The 22,884-nt window shown below is 33.9% G+C and overlaps 2 protein-coding genes across 2 annotated transcripts in view; one reads left to right on the top strand and one right to left on the bottom strand.

Moving 5' to 3' along the window:
* Window positions 1-22,884, top strand: part of Polr2D (RNA polymerase II subunit D) — a 97,615-nt gene that overhangs the window by 62,961 nt on the left and 11,770 nt on the right. The window lies entirely within an intron of this gene.
* Window positions 1,702-22,884, bottom strand: part of LOC150110427 (methylenetetrahydrofolate reductase (NADPH)) — a 99,692-nt gene continuing 78,509 nt past the window's right edge. The window contains exons 10-11 of the mRNA XM_090399283.1: window positions 17,149-17,404; window positions 1,702-1,898 (exon numbers count right to left, since the gene is read on the bottom strand). Coding sequence (XP_090255409.1) covers window positions 1,879-1,898; window positions 17,149-17,404 — 276 coding nt within the window. The 3' untranslated portion in view covers window positions 1,702-1,878. The remainder of the gene's footprint in view (window positions 1,899-17,148; window positions 17,405-22,884) is intronic.

Genomic DNA, 22,884 nt, shown 5'->3' with positions numbered 1-22,884 from the left:
ATGAAAACCTCTGAACAGTGCTTGAAACGTTTTAACAAGAATAAAACTGATTTTGTGTGTCTATTTATTACTATGAATACGACTTGGATTCACCAGTACACACTAGAATCCAAACAGCAGTCAAAACAGTGGACAGAAGCCTGTTGTTCAGCGCCGAAAAAGATAAGATCATGGCATCGGTGTTTTGGGATGTAAAGACATTTTGTTTATTAATTATCTTGAAAAGGGTAAAACAATAACCGGGGAATATTATTCTGATCTTTTAACCAGACTAGACAAAAAAAATTGTGAGAAAATACCCAGTTTGCAGGGGGAAAAAATCATCTTTCATCAGGACAATGCACCTGCCCACAAAGGTGTTAATGGCAATGGGAAAATTAAGGGATCTGCACTATGAATTGTTGGAACATCCATCCTATTCCCCAGATTTGGCTCCCTCTGACTTCTGTGTCTTCTCGAAACTAAAAATCTTCCTTGCTGGCTAGTTTTTCTTCGAATTAAGAGGTGATTGCAGCTGTAGAGGAGTATTTTGCAGATGTTACTGAGAACCACTACAGGGTAAGATAATGGCATCGTTGGAATAAATGTATTAGTCTTAAGGGAGATTATGTTGAAAAATAAAAATAATTTTGAAATTATAAATTTGTTTTTTCATTGTTAAGCCGAGAACTTTTCAGACCACCCACATAAAATTGTACATCATTTTACTGGGTAATCAGCGAGATGGTTGCACAGTATCAGTGTGTTTCCAACTTAGTGACCTTGTTACTAGATTTAGTGACTTCTGAGCTCTCATGGCATACCTTCCAAAAATTTTACTATGTACCCCCCAAGTGGCACGCATACCACAGGTTGAGAACCCCTACTCTTGATGACAAACTTTCTCAAGCCATTTCATTCCTCATTTATATATAGGAGTGTAGTCTCACACTGGGTTATAAAAATCATCTACCACCTAAAAACGTTTAAAACATCCATGCTACAGGGAAATTTAAATCCACAGAATGCAAATCAGAGATGCTATTTGTTTAGCAATCCAAGCCAGTGAAACATGAAATAAATTTTGTATACTGGCTCATACTTTGCTACCTATGGATAAGTTAAAAGTTAAAGTTTGGCATGCTTGTGCACATGAGCGTGTTCACAGGCATGCAGTCTACAAAAAAACTGCCACATACTAAAATAAGATCATTATTCCCTTCACTTATTGTGAAAAGAACCAAAAAATTGACAAAGTCATTTCAGACCTCTAAATGAAATGGACTATAGGATGATTTGCTAATTATATACTGGTTTGTGTTTTAGCATGATTTCTATTTGTAAATGAAATATTGAAGTAAGTGTAACTCAGAATTATGAGTACAATACTGCAAATTTGCTATGGCCATTCCAGAAATTCACTCTGTTATGTCTTGGATTATTTAAATGCTTATTGGCAGGTTCAAATCCACCACTGATCTTTTATATGCTACTGAAGAAATGTTACAATTTATTATCTACTGAAACTTGGTCCAGAAAAATTTTGTTATTCAAAACAAAATCATATTTATAATAAATATATATAGCACTGGTCTGTCCAATACCGTACTTTTGCTTAGCATTCACACATCCACCTTTTAGTATATGGTGTGTGTGTGAACTGCTTTACAGTTATTTCTTTGGCTGAAATACTGTTGACTTAAATTATGGTAATTAAAAGTCCTGCATAGTGCAAATTTAATTTTCAACAACTTTTTCCCTTACGTAGATATTCTACAGTACTTATGCTCTATTACAAAAATCCAATAAAGCTGTACAATGAAAATAATGAATTACAAATGTTATAAACAAAAGTAATTCAGATCATGTAAATTACAGAATAAGAGGATGGGACTCCTTTTAAGATGATGGATCTGCAGCTGTTAAAGAAAACAATAACAAGTCATTTAGTTTAAGATAATACATATTACAAAATATACTTGGGCATAAAGTTGATTTAATAACAATGAAGTTATGTTATGATTTGTACTTTCATTATTGCAATTAGAAGATGATTTTTAACAATAACAGTTATCTCTCAATTATCTGACTTTTAAATTAACCAATCCTTGAAAATATTAGTATATCAACTTCTGGTATAGTACCATGTGACTGTACCTTTGGTTATCCACTCTTTCAGTTACTGGACCACAAACTGCACTCCCACTAGTTAGATTGAGGGATTATTGTGTTATGCATCAGAAGAATTTCAGTTTCTCTTGTATGTACACACAATTCAATTTTTGTCTTGTCTCGAAGAATCTTTTTCAGTTAAAGCTGATCTCATGTGGAGCTGTCAGGGTTTTTCCCCTTTTGGAAACTCAAGTTTTTCAACTCGCACACAAGCAGAATAGCCAAGGGCACACATGAAATTTAGACACAAATTACAGTTAGTGGGTGGCAGATAGCATTGTGTGTGTACGTGTAGATGGGGAGTAAGTAGTTAATGGAGGGCTGTGTGGATTGGTTGGTCGTTTGTTGGCACACGAATAGGAAAGGTCATACTGTGCCATTGCAAAGGTTACAGTAGTACACAAGGTCAAAGGTTATAGCAATACATAACTAGTCAAAGTTAAATTAATAAATAATATGTGCACAAAAATTAAGTTAAGCAATGCAGTATCTACATATAAATAAAAATTACAGTCAAACGTGTTTGTATAAATGAATTCTTTGTGAAAGGTTAAAAACATCATGTAATATGACTTGGCTAGATAGGTAAAAATTTCATTCCTCTCATGTAAAGTGCTGGCACTCCAGCAGAATATGACAAATAGTTAGACGTGTGTTGCATTTTCCATACATGGTGGGTCATCAGCTCTCAGTAAATAAGAATGTATAAGATGCCTAACCTATGCGGAGACTAGCAAGAACAACTTTCTCTCTTATGAGTGGAAAGGCTTATAATTATTAACTTATTAGTTGATATTTTGCTGGTATTATATCTAGCATCTTCAGAGCACAAGAACAGCTTGTCACAGTACATGAAACAACAACAATTTGGTATAACAGCAGTACTAGCTTAAAAAAATTGTAACAGACAACACAAGAAGCTGAAGTCCTAATTTTTCCAACATAGAGAGAAAACAAGTACTGTATTAATCAGATCTTATAATGACTGTCTCCTGGATTTTTGGTAAATATATACAGCCACAGTTGTTGAGGTTTGCAGTATGTTTTAAACTGCTGTTGATTCCAAAAACAATCTCCCTTATTTATGACTTCTGTAGCACTTTTGAAATTTGAAATTTTTTGTACAAGATCGCATTGTTGTCAATTTATCGCCAGTAACCCTAACAGATGAAGCTGTTAGTGTGCTAAGTTGAGCACATAACTTTGCTGTTACTCCCAAGAAAGTTCCAAAAGCCAAAATAATGGCTTCTGTTAAATGGGGAATATATGACTTGCCTCCAGCAATAGCCAATAACATTTGTTTAACAAGCCTCCCAAAAACAATATGCCAAAAAAGGAAATGAGTACTTTAAAAGAGCTATGCTGAAATAAAAGTATTGTTATAGCTAAAGCAGACAAAGGTAAAGACAAAATGTACACACTTTTACAAGATCAATCTACATACCAATCCTACAAACTCTCAAAAGTTTGCAAATTATTGAAGAAAGTGGCCATCAATGGTGGACACAAGAAGTTAAAGAAGCAGTCCTGGAAAAAAAAGAAAGTATACCAAACATTCCTAGAAAGTAAGTTGGCAGATGCCTTAAAAGAATACAGAGAATGTAAGAGAAGTAAGCTGTGTGTAAAAGCAGCCAAGCAAAAGTCATGGGAAGAATATAGAAAATAAATACCAGGAAGGTGACAAAATGTTCTGGAGGCTATTGAAGAAGCTTAAAAATGGAGGAAAGAGTACTGTAAATGGAATCAAGGGTAACGTAAAAACTGAAGATAAGGATATCCTAAATGTAGAGTAATTACTTTGAAAGAAGACTGTTAAATGAACCAAGCAGTGATATAACCATACTAGAAAATTTTCACGAGGAATGCAAAGAAGAGCACATATCAATACTTGAGGTAGAAACGCTTTTAAAAATTCGAACTGTGGAAAGGCAGCTGGAATAGATGATATTCGACCAGAAATGCTTAAGTATCGAGGTACAAAAGTTTTGCAGTGGTTACACTGCATAATTCAGAGAGCCTTTCCAGGTCAAATTCCCAATGATGGGAGTAGATCTCTCATAGTACCCATCTATAAAAAAAGGAATAAAACTGAATGTGAGAATTAGAGGAATTTGTCTACTAAGTGTTCTAGGTAAGATTTATGCAAGCATACTTGAAAAGAAATTGAGAAAGAGTGTGGCTTTTACAAGAACAAGCTGGGTTCAGGTCAAATAGAGGTTGTCAAGATCAGATTTTTACTTTAGACAAATAGTTGAGAAATCATGGCAATATGACAAGGATCTGTATTTGTTTTGTAAATCTGGAAAAGGCATACGACAAGGTGCCCAGAGAATAGTTTTTCAAAACACTACAATTATGGTGAATGGAACATTATACACAGGAATTCATAATATATATTTAATTTGGAAGCCAGCAGCTAGAATTGAAGGAAATACAGGAAGAAGATTTGATGCAAAATCGGGATTAAGACATGGATGCACATTATCTCCACTATTAATCATCATCTATATGGATCACATTATGAAAGAAAGTGGCATCAAGCCTGATATCAGAATTGGAGATGTCAAACATAGCTCTGCTTTATGCAGATGATGTCGTACTCCTACATATCTAGTGCAAGTCTCCAGGATTCCCTAACTAAATTGAACAAAGCTGTAACGAATTTGGCATTAAAATCAGAAATAAAATGACCAAAACTATGAAAACAGAAAGGAACACAGAAAACTTCAGCTGTATTCTGAATGGAGATGGCAGGTTAAATCTGGAAATAGACAACAGAATAAGCAAAGCTGGTATGGTGGGTAGCAGCTGAATAAATTTATATGGAATAAGAGAGAAATTAGCCAAAACACCAAACTAGCAATATATATATATATATATATATGTTAAAGATACCAAGCTATTTTAAACCTGGTTTTACTCCATTTCCCAAGTAAGCAAACAGACAAATAAGTTCAAGTTTGCGCCTGCACGTAATGCAAGTCTAGCTGACCCTGCAGGTAGTGCAAGACCAAGGTAACTCATGGTAAAAGTAGAATAAGCTCTGATCACTAATCTTAATATTTACCCATAATGCAAAGCACATCTCCTGGAGGAGATGTATGATGCTTTGTATTAAAGGCAAGGGGCCACTACCCAGACCGGTTTCGACCTTTATTGAGGTCTCATCAGTGGGAGCCAGGCTAGAAATATCAAGATTTTAGTAATACAGAGCTTATAAGTATTTTACCAGAACAAGTTACCATAAGGTGTTTTAACCTTATTATAATATTATAATGGTAAAATACTTATAAGCTCTGTATTACTAAAATCTTGATATTTCTAGCCTGGCTTCCACTGATGAGACCTCAATAAAGGTCGAAACCGGTCTGTGTAGTGGTCCCTTGCCTTTAATACAAACCATCATACATCTCCTCCAGGAGATGTGCTTTGCATTATGGGTAAATTTTAAGATTAGTGATCAGAGCTTATTCTACTTTTACCATGAGTTACCTTGGTTTTGCACTACCTGCAGGGTCAGCTAGACTTGCATTACGTGCAGGTGCAAACTTGACTTATTTGTCTGTTTGCTTACTTGGGAAATGGAGTAAAACCAGGTTTAAAATAGCTTGGCATCTTTAACATTTATTATACCCAAGGTAAAATACTTTCTACATTTATATCTCCTCCTGAGATTTTTATTTAATAAGGTTAAAACACCTTATGGTAACTTGTTCTGGTAAAATACTTATAAGCTCTGTATTACTAAAATCTTGATATTTCTAGCCTGGCTCCCACTGATGAGACCTCAATAAAGGTCGAAACCGGTCTGGGTAGTGGCCTTTAATACAAAGCATCATACTTGCATTATGGGTAACTATTAAGATTAGTGATCAGAGCTTATTCTACTTTTACCATGAGTTACCTTGGTCTTGCACTAACTGCAGGGTCAGCTAGACTTGCATTACGTGCAGAAACTTGACTTATTTGTTTGTTTGCTTACTTAGGAAATGGAGTAAAACCAGGTTTTAAAATAGTTTGGTATCTTTAACATTTATTATACCCAAGGTAAAATACTTTCTACATATATATATATATATATATATATAAATATATGGATCTGAGAGTTGGGTTAGAAAATAAAGCACTTGATCAAAGACTAGAGAACACAGATATGATGGTTTTGAGAAAAATTATCAGAATGAACCAATGGCATCAACAGCAGAATCATATTAAAAATGAAGATATTCGAAAGGAACTTGACATTATTAGCATTCAAGAATGTGTCAGCAGAGCTAATCTAAGGTGGTATGGCCACTTAAATAGAATGAATGAAGAAAGGTTAGCAAAACAGGTGTTTAGTCTTAAGATGGCAGGAAAGAGATTGCCTTTTTATTAGGTGTTAGAATCACTAAAATCTTCTACAGGGGCCAGAATGCATCTATCCTCCTAACAGACAACATTAGGAAAAGCAATATCAAAATGGAAAGAGGAGTGAGACAAGGATGTGTATTATCACCACTTCTGTTTAACATCCACTCAGAAGTCTTATTTCTCAAGACGGAAGAAAGAAAGAAGGAAGAAAGGAAGGAGTAATATAAATGGCCAATTAATAAATAAATAACTTAGGCTATGCAAATGATACTGCTTTAATTACAACAAATATTCAAGATCTTCCACTACTCCTAGAATGTGTCAACAAAGAAGGCACAGAAATGCCACCCCCCCCCCACACACACACACACAGAGAGAGATAGAAAGACAGAAAAAAAAACTTATGATAATAAGAAACAACCCTTTGATAACAGCTGACTTAATTTTAAATGGAAATAAAATCGAACAAGGAAACAAATTCCAATTTTGGATCCTGGCTAAATGAAAGTTCAGACTGTGTAACAGAGATAAGATCAAGAATTGAAATTGCAAGACGGTCCTTTATCAACATGAAACCCATTTTATGTAAGAACTTAAACATTGAAATTCAAGTACGAATGATGAAGTGCTATGTATTTATTTGAAACATGGGCATTAAAGGCAAATGCAATCAAAAAACTGGAAGCCTTTGTAGATATTTAGAAGGATGCTCAAGATTCCATGTATAGAGAAGAATAAATAAAAATTGAGAATTAATCAATATTGTGAAAAGAAGAAAAACTGCCTACTTAGGACATCTAACAAGAAACCATAAATACAAGATTCTCCAGGTAATACTAGAAGGTAAAATTAATGAAAAGAGAAAACCTGGAAGAAGAAAAATATTGCTAGACGAAGCCCTTTTGCAGGAAGGACCTGGATTCGATTCCCGTCCATGACATGAGCAGCCTTTATTTGATCTCTTTCAGCTAAAGGTGAGTTAGCCGGTCTGTCTCATTTGGAGGTAAAGGGTTTTTTTCACCCATAAACTTAAGTTTTTCATCTCTCAGAACAGGCAAACCAGCCCCGAGAACACACATGGATTTACAGCCATGATGTACTACAATTTCTGGAAGAGACGGGGCACTTACTGTCGTTATGCCCGTAGTTAACCATGAGTCACATCGTGGTAGTCAACCTCCTAGATAGGAGACAACACATGAATGGGAAACTGAACACAGAGCTCTTAATCAGTGTTGTGTCCCATTTTATGATTATTAGGCTTTCAACTATCCTTACATGTGAAACTCTACTTGTCGTTGTCCAAATCTTATTTATATACGAGATATCACCCAAATATAAATATTCAAGCTTCTTCTCCCCTTAGTGTCCCTAAATATTTATTTTATACTGTGCCTTTCAGGACATTTAGTTTAAGATATAAAATTCAAAAACAAGGAGCAATTACCAAAATATGCCTGAGTGTGAAACTAATATGCAGTCGTGACCTTTATCTGTTAACTTAACAAAATCCCCCCCCCCCGCGTGATTAGGTTTATACATTGTTACAAGTGGTGCATTGAGCAGCAATCTCAGACAACTGTATTTTCAATGAACAAGAGTTTATTGAACTCTTAAACATGGTACAATTCATTCTTTATCAAATAAAACTCAATTCAATACTAAGAATATATAATACAAATTTTCACTAGATAAACACAAGTATTAGGTTAAGATCCTACATGAGAATTGTGATCGTATCGCCATAACAGATTCTATACATACAAACATGTATAATGCTAGAAATAGTTGATCCTTTGTCTAACCCTTTACTGGTCTGATCACGTTATAATTCTGTATTTTCTAGGACATATATAATCAGTTACTCTAATTCTCTCACTAAGACGATATGGATTAAAATTATTCTTTTGCTGAGCTAATACACATTTTTGACCCTTAAAACTCTCTTAATTAAAATACAATGTACATGCGTAAATCTCTAGGCACATGAATACGTATTAATTAATAATAACAATCTCATTTTTATTCTAGTTTGACATGTACTAAAGTCCTAGTATAATTCCATTAATCCTTTCTACCGTTCAGTAATTGAACAATGACTACAGTTACATATGATTTGAATTGACACAAGATTTTACAGTACCTTTTGACTTGGGTCTTCTACACTGGTCTATACCTTTTTCCGATATTTTACCTTCCTAGGACGAACTCTTCTATAACTTATCACTCCTAAGTTCGTTTGGCACTAAGATGGGCTTTCACAATCTTTACCTTACATTCTTCAATCAAGGACATAATAGGATCATCTATTCTATGGCTGTGAAATTCACCACGTGGGCACTGATTTCTTTATAGAATTTTCTTTCTCTTGTTACGATCACTGGACGATGAAACACACTGACATTATCTTCTTTCTTTTTAACTAAACGGCGTCCCTCATTTCTTACAATAGGAACACGGAATCGAAATCCCGCACACTTTGTTTCCTTGTTGTGTTGGATGGAGAAAACTCCTAACCCGTCACTCAGGAAAACCTCGTGAGACCTATACGAAGATTCGTGAAGAAAACTCTGAGTGGAAAAAAAGCCCTCTTTGGGGGGGGGGGGGGGTCCTAACCCTTTTATACGATGACCCCTACCGGCACTTTCTTCAATTTCTTTTCTTCCCACCTTACTGGAGTCGATTTCACTGACCAATTAGAGTGGTGTTTTTCTGCCAAAACGTCATGCGGTCCGTGTGCACGCGACTGACACGTGATGAAGTCTCAATTCAGGAATTATGACCTTGAGCTTTGGTTTTTGTTTAAGCTAACCTCTATGTCATCTATACTAAATTAATCCCCTTTCCAAAATTTTATAAGAATTAACTCAAATCTTTAATCTCTTATTTGAAGTGTAAAAACTAGCCTCTCACATACAAATCCTATGACTAATCTTCTTTGCTTTACTTAACCTTATTTTATCATATCACAACTGTAATAAAATTCCCTTTTTTTTTTTTTTATTTAGTTCAACAAACAATTTCAGCTATATTTTTCACTTGGATGCGAGCATATTTTTCTTTCTTTTTATTTTTTGTATTCGTTACTTTTAAAGGTCTTAATGATATCTGCTTAGGAACAAGCTTGCTTACTCAGTCATCTATACAGGGTTTTTATTTCTTCTCTTGTTACATCATGATAACTGAAATTTTCACATTCTTAAGTTATCAGGGTGTAACAAGAGCTACTAAATATGGAAGTAAATTTGCAAAAGTAGTGACTGAACTGCATTAGGAAACAGTGCTTAAAGAAGATGTTGCTGTCATATAGGGAGCAGTTTTGTTTTATGTTAATCTTTCTCTTGCATGAACTCAAGAAGAAGTAAAGTTTCTGTAGGAAGCAAGAAACTGAAATTCCAGACGTTTTGTCCACATATTGCCCACACATATGGCACTAATCTGTTATAGGTCTTGTGACCTTTCATGTTTTGGTCATATATATCTACTCTATATATCTATAAAGAAAAAGATAAGATGAAATTTGAAACATTTTTATATGTCACGTTATTTGTTAACTACTCTATATAAAATAAAAAGGTGTTAGAAGATTTATTTATTTGATTTATTTATGATTATGCAGGATTATAAATATCTACTCTACATATTCATGAAATTATTTTTTCTTACTTTATTTATCTTTCTTCCATTAAATTTCGTTAATTAGAGGTTTCCAGGAATTTAAGATAAGCCGAAAAATTTGAAATGTCTTCATGTCACGGATGTGACATAAAATTCGAAACGGATGTGATTAAATGCGTGATGCTTACTCCACCTTTGCTGCTCGTCGCCCTTGTGTTGCACTACCATTGGGTAAGTAGCTCTCTCCTAAAGGTAGTGCAACACAAGGGTAATCGCATATAATCAGTCATGACCTACCAGCCTGGAAATCGGGGAGTTGGGGGGGGGGGGAATACGCCCCCTAGTGATTGCAAAGAAGAAAAAGAAAGTGAATGCAAAGAAGTTGTGTGCATTAAAGTGGTTTTCTTGTCATTTGAAAAATACACGGTGCTTACGTAGTTAAATAGTTGAGCTGATGTTGCATATATTTGTGTTTTATGTAGTTAAAGATTCTTAATTTGGTTACCCGTTAAGAGATTGAGTCCACATACAAGAGTATGTGGACTCAATCTCTTAACGGGTTTAAATGAGTTAAATAGGTTAATTTAAGAGGTGGCTATTATTATCATTATTATTTTGACACCTCCAGGGAGTCAAAAGACTCATCGAGTGAGGGTACCTACTCTACAACTCTGTCTCCACCACTCAATCCACAAACTGACTGCAACTACACCAACGCCATCTACCATTAAGTTACAAATGAGATATCCTAAGATACACTGTGTGCAATTCAGATTTGAAGTTTAGTTTCAGTGTTTTCTTTTTTGTGTTGGATTTACGAGTTTTTAATGTTTGGAGCGTGTGCGAGGGAGAAGGTAAAACAAATGCCCCCCTCCGTACATATAGCTAGTGTACAGAGGTCACTATAAGTCTGAAATACTATTTATGGAATTATCATCAGCTATGAAACCCTACCCTAACCTCAAATTTGTCAAACATCTGGGTGGCAGTTATTTTAAGACCAGATTTAGCCTGACTTTGAATTAACTTCATTATTAACCAGTCCATAGAGGACATCTTGATAATAAATTTATTCCTTTTCAGTTACAATTTTAAATGTGTCTACAATAATCTAATTGAATGCTGTGTGTTTTTTTCCATAGTTTGTCAGTGAAATATTAGCTCAATAAATTATTATTTTTTTCTGGTGTTATTTATACTGTGAATAGTGTTATGAATAACCACCAGCACTTAAAGCCTCTTTATATGTATTCATTGTCATGAGACCACTGCTCTGCTTACTGGAGGCCTGAAGTGGCTTGAAAGTTCTCTCCAGATCAGGGGAATCAGATATAACCTTAGTCCCCTCACATTACCAATACTAATGTATGATTAGTTTGCAACCTCTTTGTCTAGGATTTACATGAAAAAAAAAATACACTTGGGTATCTTTTTGATGAGGATTTGAAGTTATGCGGTGCATAACTTCAAAACTTATGTACTGTTGTACATAATGAACAGCACGTTGCAGCACATTCTGGTGTAACGTATAAGCAGTGAGTGTCAACATCATCAAATTCCTGCCATTTTTCCTCAAGGGGGTGTACAGGATATGATAGTACTACATGAAAAATTTACATCATTACTAACTTCCTATCTACAATTTTCCTCCAAATCAGTCTGTTACTTGTCAAGATTCCAACATTATCAGATCTTATATTTCTATCATCTAAGGAACTTTTCACTGTATCAATCCACCTATATCTTGGTCTTCCTCTGGGTCATTTTCCTGCCAACCTGGCAGAGAACACTTTTTAAGCTAATCTTTCTTTCACCCATTCTATTTAAATGACTATACCACCTGAGATTAGCTCTGCTAACGCATTCCTGGATGCTGACAATGTCAAGTTCTTTAATAATATCCTCGTTTTTAATATGATATTGCCATTGATGCCATCTGTTCACGCCTCTAATCTTTCTCAGGACTCTCATATCTGCGGTCTCTAGTCTTTGGTCAAGTGTTTTACTTCTGATCCAGCTTTCAGATCCATAAGTTAAAACTGGTTTGAACACTGTCTTGTATACAGCTAATTTAGTGTTCCGACTAATTTCTCTCTTATTCCATAAGAGAAGATCTGATCCTGACAGCCTGTATGAATTTATTCAATTGACTTCTTACCATACCAGCTTTGCTGATTCTGTTGTCTATTTCTATATTTAATTTACCATCTTCAGTAAAAATCGTGCCTAAGTAGCTGAAATGTTTCACTTGTTCCACAGGTTCTCCATTCACAACACAGTTGACATTTTCAGTGATTCTGCCTATTTTCATTATCTTTGTCTTTTTATTGCTGACCTTCATACCATATCTATTACAACAGCTATTCAATTTAGTCAGAGAATCTTGCAGACTTGTAGCGGATTTATTTAGAAGTATAACATCATCCGCATAAAGCAAAGTGCTGACATTAACATCTCCAATTTTGATATCATGTTTAATACCACTTTCCTTCATAATGTGATCCATATAGATAATGAATAACAGAGGGAATAATGTACATCCTTGTCTCACACCAGATTTAACATTAAACCATCTTCCTGTACTTTCTTCAATTCTAACTGCTGACCTACAACTCAAATAAAGACTAAGTATTGCTTGATATAATGCCCCATTGACACCATATAACTGTAGCGTATTGAATAGCTTCTCTCTTGGCACGTTGTCATATGCCTTTTCCAAATCGACAATACTTAAATACAGATCTTTGTTATATTCCCATGCTTTCTCGACTATTTGTTGTAAAGTGAAGATCTGATCCTGACAGCCTCTATTTGGCCTGAATCCAGCTTGTTCTTCACCCAGCTTTTCTTCCACAATTCTTCTCAATCGTTTCTCAAGTATACTTGCATAGATCTTGCCAGGAACACTTAGTGGAAATACCTCTGTAATTCTCACATTCAGTTTTATTTCCCTTTTTATATATGGGTACTATGAGAGCTCTACTCCAATCATCGGGAATTCGTCCCTCTCTCCAGGCTTTCTGAACTATGCAGTGCAGCCGCTGTAAGACTTTTATACCATCATACTTCAGCATTTCTGGTCGAATATCATCTACTCCTGCTGCCTTTTCACATTTTAAGCCTTTGATGGCTTTTTTGTACTTCAAGTATGGAGATGTATTCCTGACTGCATGCCTGGTCAGTGTTTTTTACCACTGTGCTGTCATCACTGCTTGTTTCATTTAGCAGTTTTTTCAAAGTAATTACTCCATACTTCAAGGATATCTTTTTCTCCTGTTATCATATTACCTTTATCATCTTTAATTCCTTTTACAGCACTCTTTCCTCCATTCCTAAGCTTCTTCAACAACCTCCAGAATATTTTGCCACCTTCTTGATATTTATTTTCTATATTCTTGCCAAAGTCCTCCCATGACTTTTGTTTAGCTAGTTTTACACAGTGTTTAGCATTCTTGCATTTGTCTCTGTATTCTCTAAGAGCACAAACTTACTTATTTGCCAGGAACTTTTGATATGCTTCAAAAGAAATTTCACCACATGCCTCTCTAGCTGAATAAATCAGGGCTTTCTTCAAGGCTTGCCACTGAATCTCCAAGGTTTGATTCCTGTTCTCAAACTCTTTCATTTTTTCTTCAATAAACTTTGTGTATTTTAGTCTACAGTTCACATCTGAGAGCTGCTCAACTTTTATTCACTTTAAAACTTTCTTACATGTTATTCTTTTCAATATGAAATTCATTTTCATCCTGCTCAAGACTAAATAGTGATCACTTCCAATTTCAAATACTCTGTGCACTCTGGTGTCCTGAACCAGGGAGAAAACATCACTAATCAACAATAACATAGTCAATGAGACTTTTCTTATTTCTTGCTTCTTCTCTCGATGTGAATTTGTGCACATTTTTATGTTGGAACATGGTGTTAGTAATAACCAGTCCATGTCCTGAGCAGAAATTCAACAGATATTTGCCATTATTATTAGCTTTGCTCTTTTCTCCAAATTTTCCCAAAATATTTTTGTATATCTCACAATCATTTCCTACTCTGCTATTTAGATCCCCAACAAGGACCAACTTTTCCTTTTTCATTGTGTCAGCTGCTTTTTCTAAAGCATCAAAAAATTCCTCCACTTCTACCTTAGTAGAACCTTCTGTGGGACCATAGGCACAAATAAGTCTCATTGTCCAGTTCCCCATTCTCATATTTGCCCACATTACTCTATTTGAGACTGACTGCCATTCAAGAAGATTAGCCTCGTATTTTGTGTTGAATACTATGGTTACTCCTTCTTTTCCTTGATTGTCATTGCCTGAATATAACATTTTGTATTTATTGCTCAGAAAGATCTCACCAATTTGTCTTTTTTGTTTCAGTCACCCCCATTATGTCGATCTGGTACTTATCTAATTCCTCAGCTAGCTCCATTTCTTTGCCATTCAGGCTTCTTATGTTGATAGTACCGATCTTTAACTCTGGTGATGTTGAGTTTGGGTGTGTTTTCAGATTTGTTCCAGTAGCTGACTTTTTGCTGTTTGTCCTGGTTCCCTGGCGAAAACAACGGGGCCTTATTTAACCGGGCGATGCCCCAGCCAGCAAGAAATTTTGTCACGTTGTACCAGCATTTTTTATTTTCATTTAACCAATAAGAATACAATTTGGTTGGCTAAATCCCAAATTGCCAGCCCATCCTCGTTCGTTCAGTATCCAAGTAGATACCCAACAGGGTGCACCACGAGAAGGTGAGGATTGGACATTAGGTCAGAAGCCCTGGTCGGTTCTCTGCATTCCTTTAAAGACTATGTGGAGGTCTCCTCAGTTATACAGCTTTGACCCCTTAAGCACCCCAAGTGAGTGTCTGTGAAGTTTAATTTTGCATGTGAGTAAGTGTTTGTCTTTTCATGATCAAAAGTCTAAATTTTGCTAATTTTTATTTTAAAGATTTAATTTGGCCCAATGGAGAAAAAAAAGCACCATGGAAATTGCTTTCTTTGGAAATGAAAATTGCAATTTTTGATCACTTAGCAAAAGGAGAGGGATCTATGGCGATTGGTAAATAATTTAGGCGAATCTACTATAACAGCAATTAAAAAGAATGAAGTCACAATAAGAAAATCTGTCATTTCTGGCACAAATGACAGATTTTCTTATTATCATCATCCAAATTATCATCATACTCAAGAGATGCGTTAGTAGAAAAAAACGGAACGAGCGCTCATAATTTGGATTGAAGAATTAACTCAAAGAAGAATTCCTATAAGTGGTTATATAATTAAACAAAAAGCTCTTCGGTTTTATGAACAGATGAAGCAATTGGAGCCATCAACTTCTGCTTCCCAGGCTGATAAAGAATTTTCAGCTAGCAAAGGATGGTTAACCAGGTTTTTAAAAAGGAATGCACTTCATAACGTGAAGATTACAGGCGAGGTTGCAGCAGAAGATGAAGAAGCAGCAAACATTTTTGAGAGAAGTTAGCCAAAATTATTGAAGATGGTGGTTACTGTCCCGATCAAGTGTTTAACGCTGACAAAACAGGACTGTTTGGAAGAAAATGCATAGTCAAGCTTACATCGCAAAGTCTGAGAAAAAAGCAAGTGGGTTTAAAGCAAGAAAGATCGAGTAACGTTGCTTTGTAGCAATGCATCAGGAAATCTAATGTTGAAACCTCTCCTAGTAAATCGATCTCTAAGACCATGTGCTCTAAAAGGCAAAAATCTAAAAAGCTACCAGTACATTAGATGGCTAACACAAAGGCCTGGGTAACACCTGCTGTATTTACTGAATTGGTTCAATAATTGCTTTGTACCAGAAGTAGAAACATATATGAAGCAAAAAGCTCTTGATTTTAAAGTTTTATTAATTCTATTAATCTAAATGAGGATGACTTGTTGACAATGCACCAAGTCATCCTCATTTAGAACATCCAAATGTGCAGCTAGTGTTTTTTCCACCCAATACAACAAGCATTATTCAGCCATTAGATCAAGGCATAATTGCTACTTTTAAAAAATATTACGTTAAGCACACTTTTCAATTTATATTGGATAAACTAGAAAATGAATCATTAACAGTAACTGATGCTTGGAAAAAATTTTCTATTTTGGACTGCTTAAATCATGTTGCATCTGCTATCGCTGAAATAAGACCACAAACTTTAAATGCCTGCTGGAAAGCAGCTTGGCCTGGATATGTTGCAAACAGTGCAACCATGCAAAACATCTAAATTATCAGCTAAAATTATTACTTTGGCACAGGAAATTGGTGGAGAAGGTTTTGATACATTTAGCCAGAACGATGTAAACGAATTGCTTGCGAATAATGCCTTAAGTGATGATGATATTATTGGATATTGATTAACTTTAGATATCATCGAAGATCCAGAAAACAATAGTGAAGCGGAAGAAATTCCAATATGAGCTGAAGAACTGTATGTCTGGATATCGAGCTGTATAAAAAATTAGTAAAATCATCATCGCAAAATTTAATCACTGATTACATTGTCAGAAGAAAAAAATTAGCACAGAACGAGGGTGAAGCTAATTCTGCTTGTGAAGAATCATTGCCTTTACCATACAGATCTGATGTGCTGACTATCTCTTCTGGTGATGGAAGTGATTTCGAACCAGTTCACAAATGTTGCCGAATATTGTCTAATAGCGACGAGAATTCTGATGACAAAATGTAAAAAAAAAATTTTTACTTTTCAATAAAATTAAATGAATAAAGCTTTAAACAAACTTAGGCATTCTTATTTTCCTGAATTTTTATAAACTTTTTTTTATGCGCTTTTAGGTTTATTTTAATTCACTGCTTCAGTTTTATGAAGTTTTAGAAAAGTATAGAATGTATCCCTAATTTTTCAACACAAGTTAGGTCTTTTTTGTGCGATTTTTTATATGCGGTTTTCTGTGGAACATATCTACCGCATAAAAAGACCCAATTGTATATACATGCAACAATTTGAATGCCTTTGTGATTCAGAGAAACAGAGTTTGTAACTGATACTAGAAAACAAAACATAATACTCACATAATGCCATTGCTCCTATCACCTCACCATCCTCGAATGATCTGTTATTTTCCCCTTTCCTTTCTAATTCTTTTATCTTCTTAAGCTCAAACATCTGTTCTAGCAATTCCCATAAACATGAGCCTTTTGGATAGTCATTGTCCACAAGACTTACAAGATAATAATTGTGACAAACTGACATTAAAAGTCTGTATGAAGGAGAGGCTTGGGGATATAATTCAGCCCACTGCTCTTGCCATAGGGCAAATGCTTCATCCTAGCAGAAAATAGATTAATTGTTATTACCAACAAGTTATATTTTTGAAATCAAAACACACACACACACACACAAATATTTTCACATTTTTGCCTAATTATATTTTTCATATTATGTCATAATTTTCATTGATTAGCAATCATGGTAGTGACTGTTAAGGAAAGTACTGTAGGAGTTACTGATTTCTCTTTATTACAAGAATCATTAGAGCCAAGATTTGACCTGCTATAACTATGGTTGTATTACAGGTCTCAATTTTATTCATCACAAGTATTTAACAGAATACAGCCTGCCAAATTTTAAACATTAAATTCAGTTACTGTAATAAATAAGTTCTTGGAAAATAGTAAGAAATGCGCCACTTATTTTTCTTTGCTTTCTCTATCTTCTCTCTTCTGCAGATGATCCTTACTTCATTCCATTAAACCAAGATACAATCTTCTGAAATATCCTGAGGTGTAAAGTCTGTGAAGTATCGTCTATAGTGTAACTGCAATACCCCCCCCCCCCACACACACACTCAATACTACACATGGATAAAGCTACTGAGTATTGAAGAGCACATCAGATATATAGAATACTAGAGATGTGAGTCATAGTAGCATTATCAACATGCATTATGTTTAATCAATCTTCATGAAGTCTCAATGGAAAGATCAAGTTCTATGGACTGAATTGGAAATCTTATACCAGAATCCTAAACAATACAGTATTTGTAGCACCATGTTATTCCTTTACTGTTTATAAGTATACCTCTTAATATATTTTATGTTTCTTTTACAAACCTGAAGTAGTCTCAAGGAAAAGATCAAGTTCGTTGGACTATATTGGAAATCTTACACTGCTCTTATGACAACACTTAGAAGAAAAATCTGAGATTATGTTAGATTTAGTATATTTGAATATGAATCCCAGCATAAATCTATCTAAATGTGTCCAAGCTATGGTTCGCCTAGTAAACAAATAGAAGTACACAAGTGTGCACAACAACAGCAGCCATGTTCACAATCTGAATAACCACAATCCTAAACAACACTGTATTTGCTAATCCTTCACTGTTTATAAGTATACCTCTTTATATATTTTGTTTCTTTTACAAACCTGAAGTATCCTGCAATTAAGATGAAACTACTCATGTTGATATTAGTTCATAAGAACTTTTTTTTTTGATATTTCCCAGCTGTGCAGTCTGTGGGACAAAAGTGAATACATTTATTTTCATGGTGGATTTTTCACTTTAGTTTTCTTTTTCTTCATTGCAACAAATGCCATTAATCATAACACAAAAAATATTATGCACTATTTCTGTCATAATAGGTTATCATAGTTGACTCTTACTGTAATAAACATCATTATAACAGACTATTGGAAAGTTCTAATCAAATCCTCATAGGTGAAATTCTGTTGTAAAGGAAACTGTTGTTACAGCAAACTAACCGCTATAAAAAACTATCCCTATTGTCCCTCTATGAGTAACTAATGAAGTCAACTATAGGTATTCTTAAGTTATCAGATTACAAACAAATAGTCGACTATGTTCTTTGAATAAATGTTGACAATCTTAGTTATGATTTTGTTTTGCTACTGTCTGGTGGTAGCACAAATATACTACAGAACATTGTGACATTTCAATAAAAGAATTTCTATATAATGTTTCATAAGTGGTATATTGTTACACACCATAATAAGACAAAATCAATTAATGTCATCATCATCATGCCTATCAAGGATTTAAGCCTAGAGTGGCCTGCTCCGGCCTCAGAAGTCATCGTTGAATCTTTTAAGAGGACGTCCTGGTTTTCTTTTTTCCTAATTGCTTGTACTTGGTACCGTCGACAGGGTATAGCATAGAGGCAGCCTGCCTCATGGTGCTGCTTAATTAAGGGTGATCATTCAGCCATATTGCGGTAGGCACCATATTAGGGCAACAAGACATTTTACATCTGATGTAGATGCAATAGAGTTATTCGAAGAATTAAAAATTCTCTCAAAAATAATACAAGAGAAAAGTGGTCCTCACCAAATTTTATCATATATATATATATATAGCGTAGCAAGTGCAGAAAGAAGATTTTCTAAGGTTAAACTGATTAAAAATTATTTGTGAACAGCAGCGACCCAAGAAAGATTGGTTGGTCTAGCAACTATATCGAAAGAGGCAGACACAGCTTATAATTTAAATTTAGAAGAGCTTCTAAACAGTTTTATTGTGCGATATCCCCCATAGAGCAAATATTTAATTAATATCATTATGTAATTGTTTTGCATTAATGTTTCTCTTGTACTAAAAATAAAATAGCAATTGGAGATTTTCTTATATTTGTGTCTTATAATCCATCAGGGGCGATACTTAATTGTTTGCCTCAGGGACATGATCTAATCTGGGGACTGCCCTGCTTGTACTTTAAGGCTTGTTTTGGTAATCTTTCTGTTTTCATTCTTTGGACGTGTTCCATCCATTTATGTTTATATTTTTTAAATTTTTTCTATGGGTTTATATGGTTTTAGATTTATATCTTTTTCATTTTCATATGTAATCATACAACCTAGGTAATTAAATTAATTCACCTCTTCTAAAATCTTGTTATCTGTTACTATTTTAGTTCTTACCAGATCTTGTCCTTTAAAGGCCATAGTTTTTGATTTTGCTGTTGATATTATCATTCTATAATCTTTGGCTATCTCATTTAGATTTTAAAAAACTTTCTGTAAGTTATCTTCAGAATTTGTAATTATTATTTGGTCATCGGCAAAAAGGAGTGTGTTTAAGTTCACAGTAGGAGAAAGTTTAATACCTTGATGGAAATTTTTATTCCATTTTATTATTATTTCATTTAGGTAAATATTAAAAAGAGTGACTGGGAGGGGAGACATTCCTGTTGGACTCCTTGGTTTATCTCTCTCGTATATGATAGCTCATGATTTAATCTTATTTGTATTTGATTATTTTCATATATACTTATGATTGCTTTTAGGATATTATTTGGTATTTGTCTTTCTTTCAATATGTTAAGTAAAATGCTTCTTTTAACTTTGTTGAATGCTTTTTCAAAGTTAATAAATGTAATATGTGTTTCTAAATTGTATTCTCTTCTTTTTTCTATTATTAATTTTAGGCAAATGGCCAGGTCTATACATGATCGTCCTTTTCTAAATCCATTCTGTACTTCTAAAATAAAGTTTTCAGAATATTTTATTAATTTGTTATTTAAAATTCTGTTATATATTTTGTAACAGGAATTTAGTATACTTATACCTCTAGTTTTTAGGGTCATCTCTACTATCTTTTTTTAAAGATAGGAATCACAATTGCTTTTTTCCATTCTATTGGGGGGGGGGGGTTACCAGTTGAATAAATTTTATTTAAAAATAAAGTCTTTCTTTGAATCTTGTTCCTGCATATTTATATAGTTCTGAACCTAACTTATCTTCTCCAGGTGATTTTCTGTTTCTTGTTTCTTTCAGGCTGATTTCTAATTCTTCTTTAGTTATTTCCTTTTCATTTTCATTAAATGTTTGCCAGTTATCTTTTTTAAAATATTATCATTCTACAATTCTGTATAGAATTTTTTCTAATTCTTAAAATATACATTGTGTCTTATTTTATATAAATCATCTTCTAAATTAGAAACAAATTTGTTCCATGATTCTCTATGTCTTTTTCTGACTTCTCTCTTAGTTATGGCTCTTATTCTTTTATATTCTATTTCATCTTCTAATCTTTTACTGCTTAACCATTTATGATAGTCTTCTTTAAAAATTTGATTATTTCTTTGGTTGTATCATCCCATATCTTCAGTTTTTTTCCTTTTATTGAATTTTTTGGTCTTTGCTAAGTTTTCATTTGCTGCTGCATTTAGTATCATTTTTATATTAAGCCATTCTATTTCTATTTCTTCATTTTGTTTTATTTTATCTAAATATTGGTTAATTCTATCTTCATATAGCCATTGTATATTTGTGTCGTTTAATAATCTAGTTTTATAAACAAATGTTTTAAATTTTCTTTCCGTTCTTGTTATTTGTAGCCATTTAGGTGGTAATCTTAATTTTATTTTAACGAGGAAGTGGTCACTATTTATTTCATATCCTCTGTGAACTCAAACATCTAAAGAGAACTTTGATGTCTTTTCATTTAAGATAAAATAATCTAATATTGATTTCCATCCTATTGCTGCCCAAGTATATATATGTATGTCTTTATGTTTATAGAAAGAGTTAATTATTTTTAGGTTATTATAAACTACAAAGTTGATCAATTTTTTACCATTCCTGTTTAGAGTATGTTCTCCATACATTCCTATCTCATCTCATCTTTCTTTTACCCTCTTTTTAGCTTGCAGTGTCAAGGGTTTATTAATCATCAGACCTCAAACTGTTTACAGGATAAGGTGGTCAGTCCTATCCCCTGGTGTATCCTATGTTCTGCAGTGTTGCATTCTCAAGGCCGGTTTGTCTGCTTTGCAGGATGAAAAACCACAGGATAAACTGGGAAAGAAAACCCTACTGTCCACACCCAAGACCGGCTAACTTGGCTATGGCTGAGGAAGCTCCTCACGTCACCGATGGGAATCGAACCTAGGATACTCCTTCCTCAGTCATATGGTTGCGAAGCACACAGCCACTAGGCTAACCATGCAGACAATATATTCCTATATTATTATTAATTTTCTTGTTTCCAATTCTTGCATTTAAGTCTCCTGTAAATATTACATAATCATTTTTATTTATTTATTTTATTATATATATTTTGTAACTGATTATAAAATTCAATATTATCCAGTTCTCTTCCTTCTTCTGGGGCATATAAACCAATTATTGTTAAATAACTTCTATCCAATTTTGTTCTAGCTTCTATTATTCTTTCATTCTATAATTTATAACATTTTAACTGTTTTGAAAGGAAGTTATGAATTCAAATCATAACTCCTGCTTGTGCTCTTTGGTCTCTGTCAACTCCACTATATATCATATTAAAATTTTCAGTTCTCACGGTTCCTTTAAATTTCTTTTTTGTTTCAGTCATTACTGCTATTTGAAAATTTCTTTCATTTAGTATTTGGTCTAATTCTATTTCTTTATATGCTATTCCTCTTACATTCCAGTTTGCAATATGTATTTTATTTTGTCGTTTCCATTTTTGTTTTACCTTTTCCATTCCAGGGTTGTTTTCCATAGATTCATTCCAATTATCTTTTTCTGTCGGCTTAAAAGTAGAATAACGTTCTCCATGTCAGGTGACTAGCCTGATGAAGGATAGTCCAGTGGTAGGGCTGCTATTTTAAGGCTTCTGAACTAGCCTTCATATTTAAACCCATCAATTAATGTATGGAAGTTATTTAGCTTTATATTTATTTCTATATATTACTCTAAAATATTACAATAAATAAATAACAGAGAGCAATCCATTAAAATAAACATGAGAAATAAATATCACACCTATATGTGGGTTTAACATATAAATTTTGAAAATAATAATA

The sequence above is a fragment of the Typopeltis vanoorti genome, chromosome 1 (assembly GCF_054136105.1).
Source record: "Typopeltis vanoorti isolate ZY-2024b chromosome 1, IOZ_Tvanoo_1.0, whole genome shotgun sequence".
NCBI classification, from domain to species: Eukaryota; Metazoa; Arthropoda; class Arachnida; order Uropygi; family Thelyphonidae; genus Typopeltis; species Typopeltis vanoorti.
This window is presented reverse-complemented; position numbering and strand designations above follow the sequence as displayed.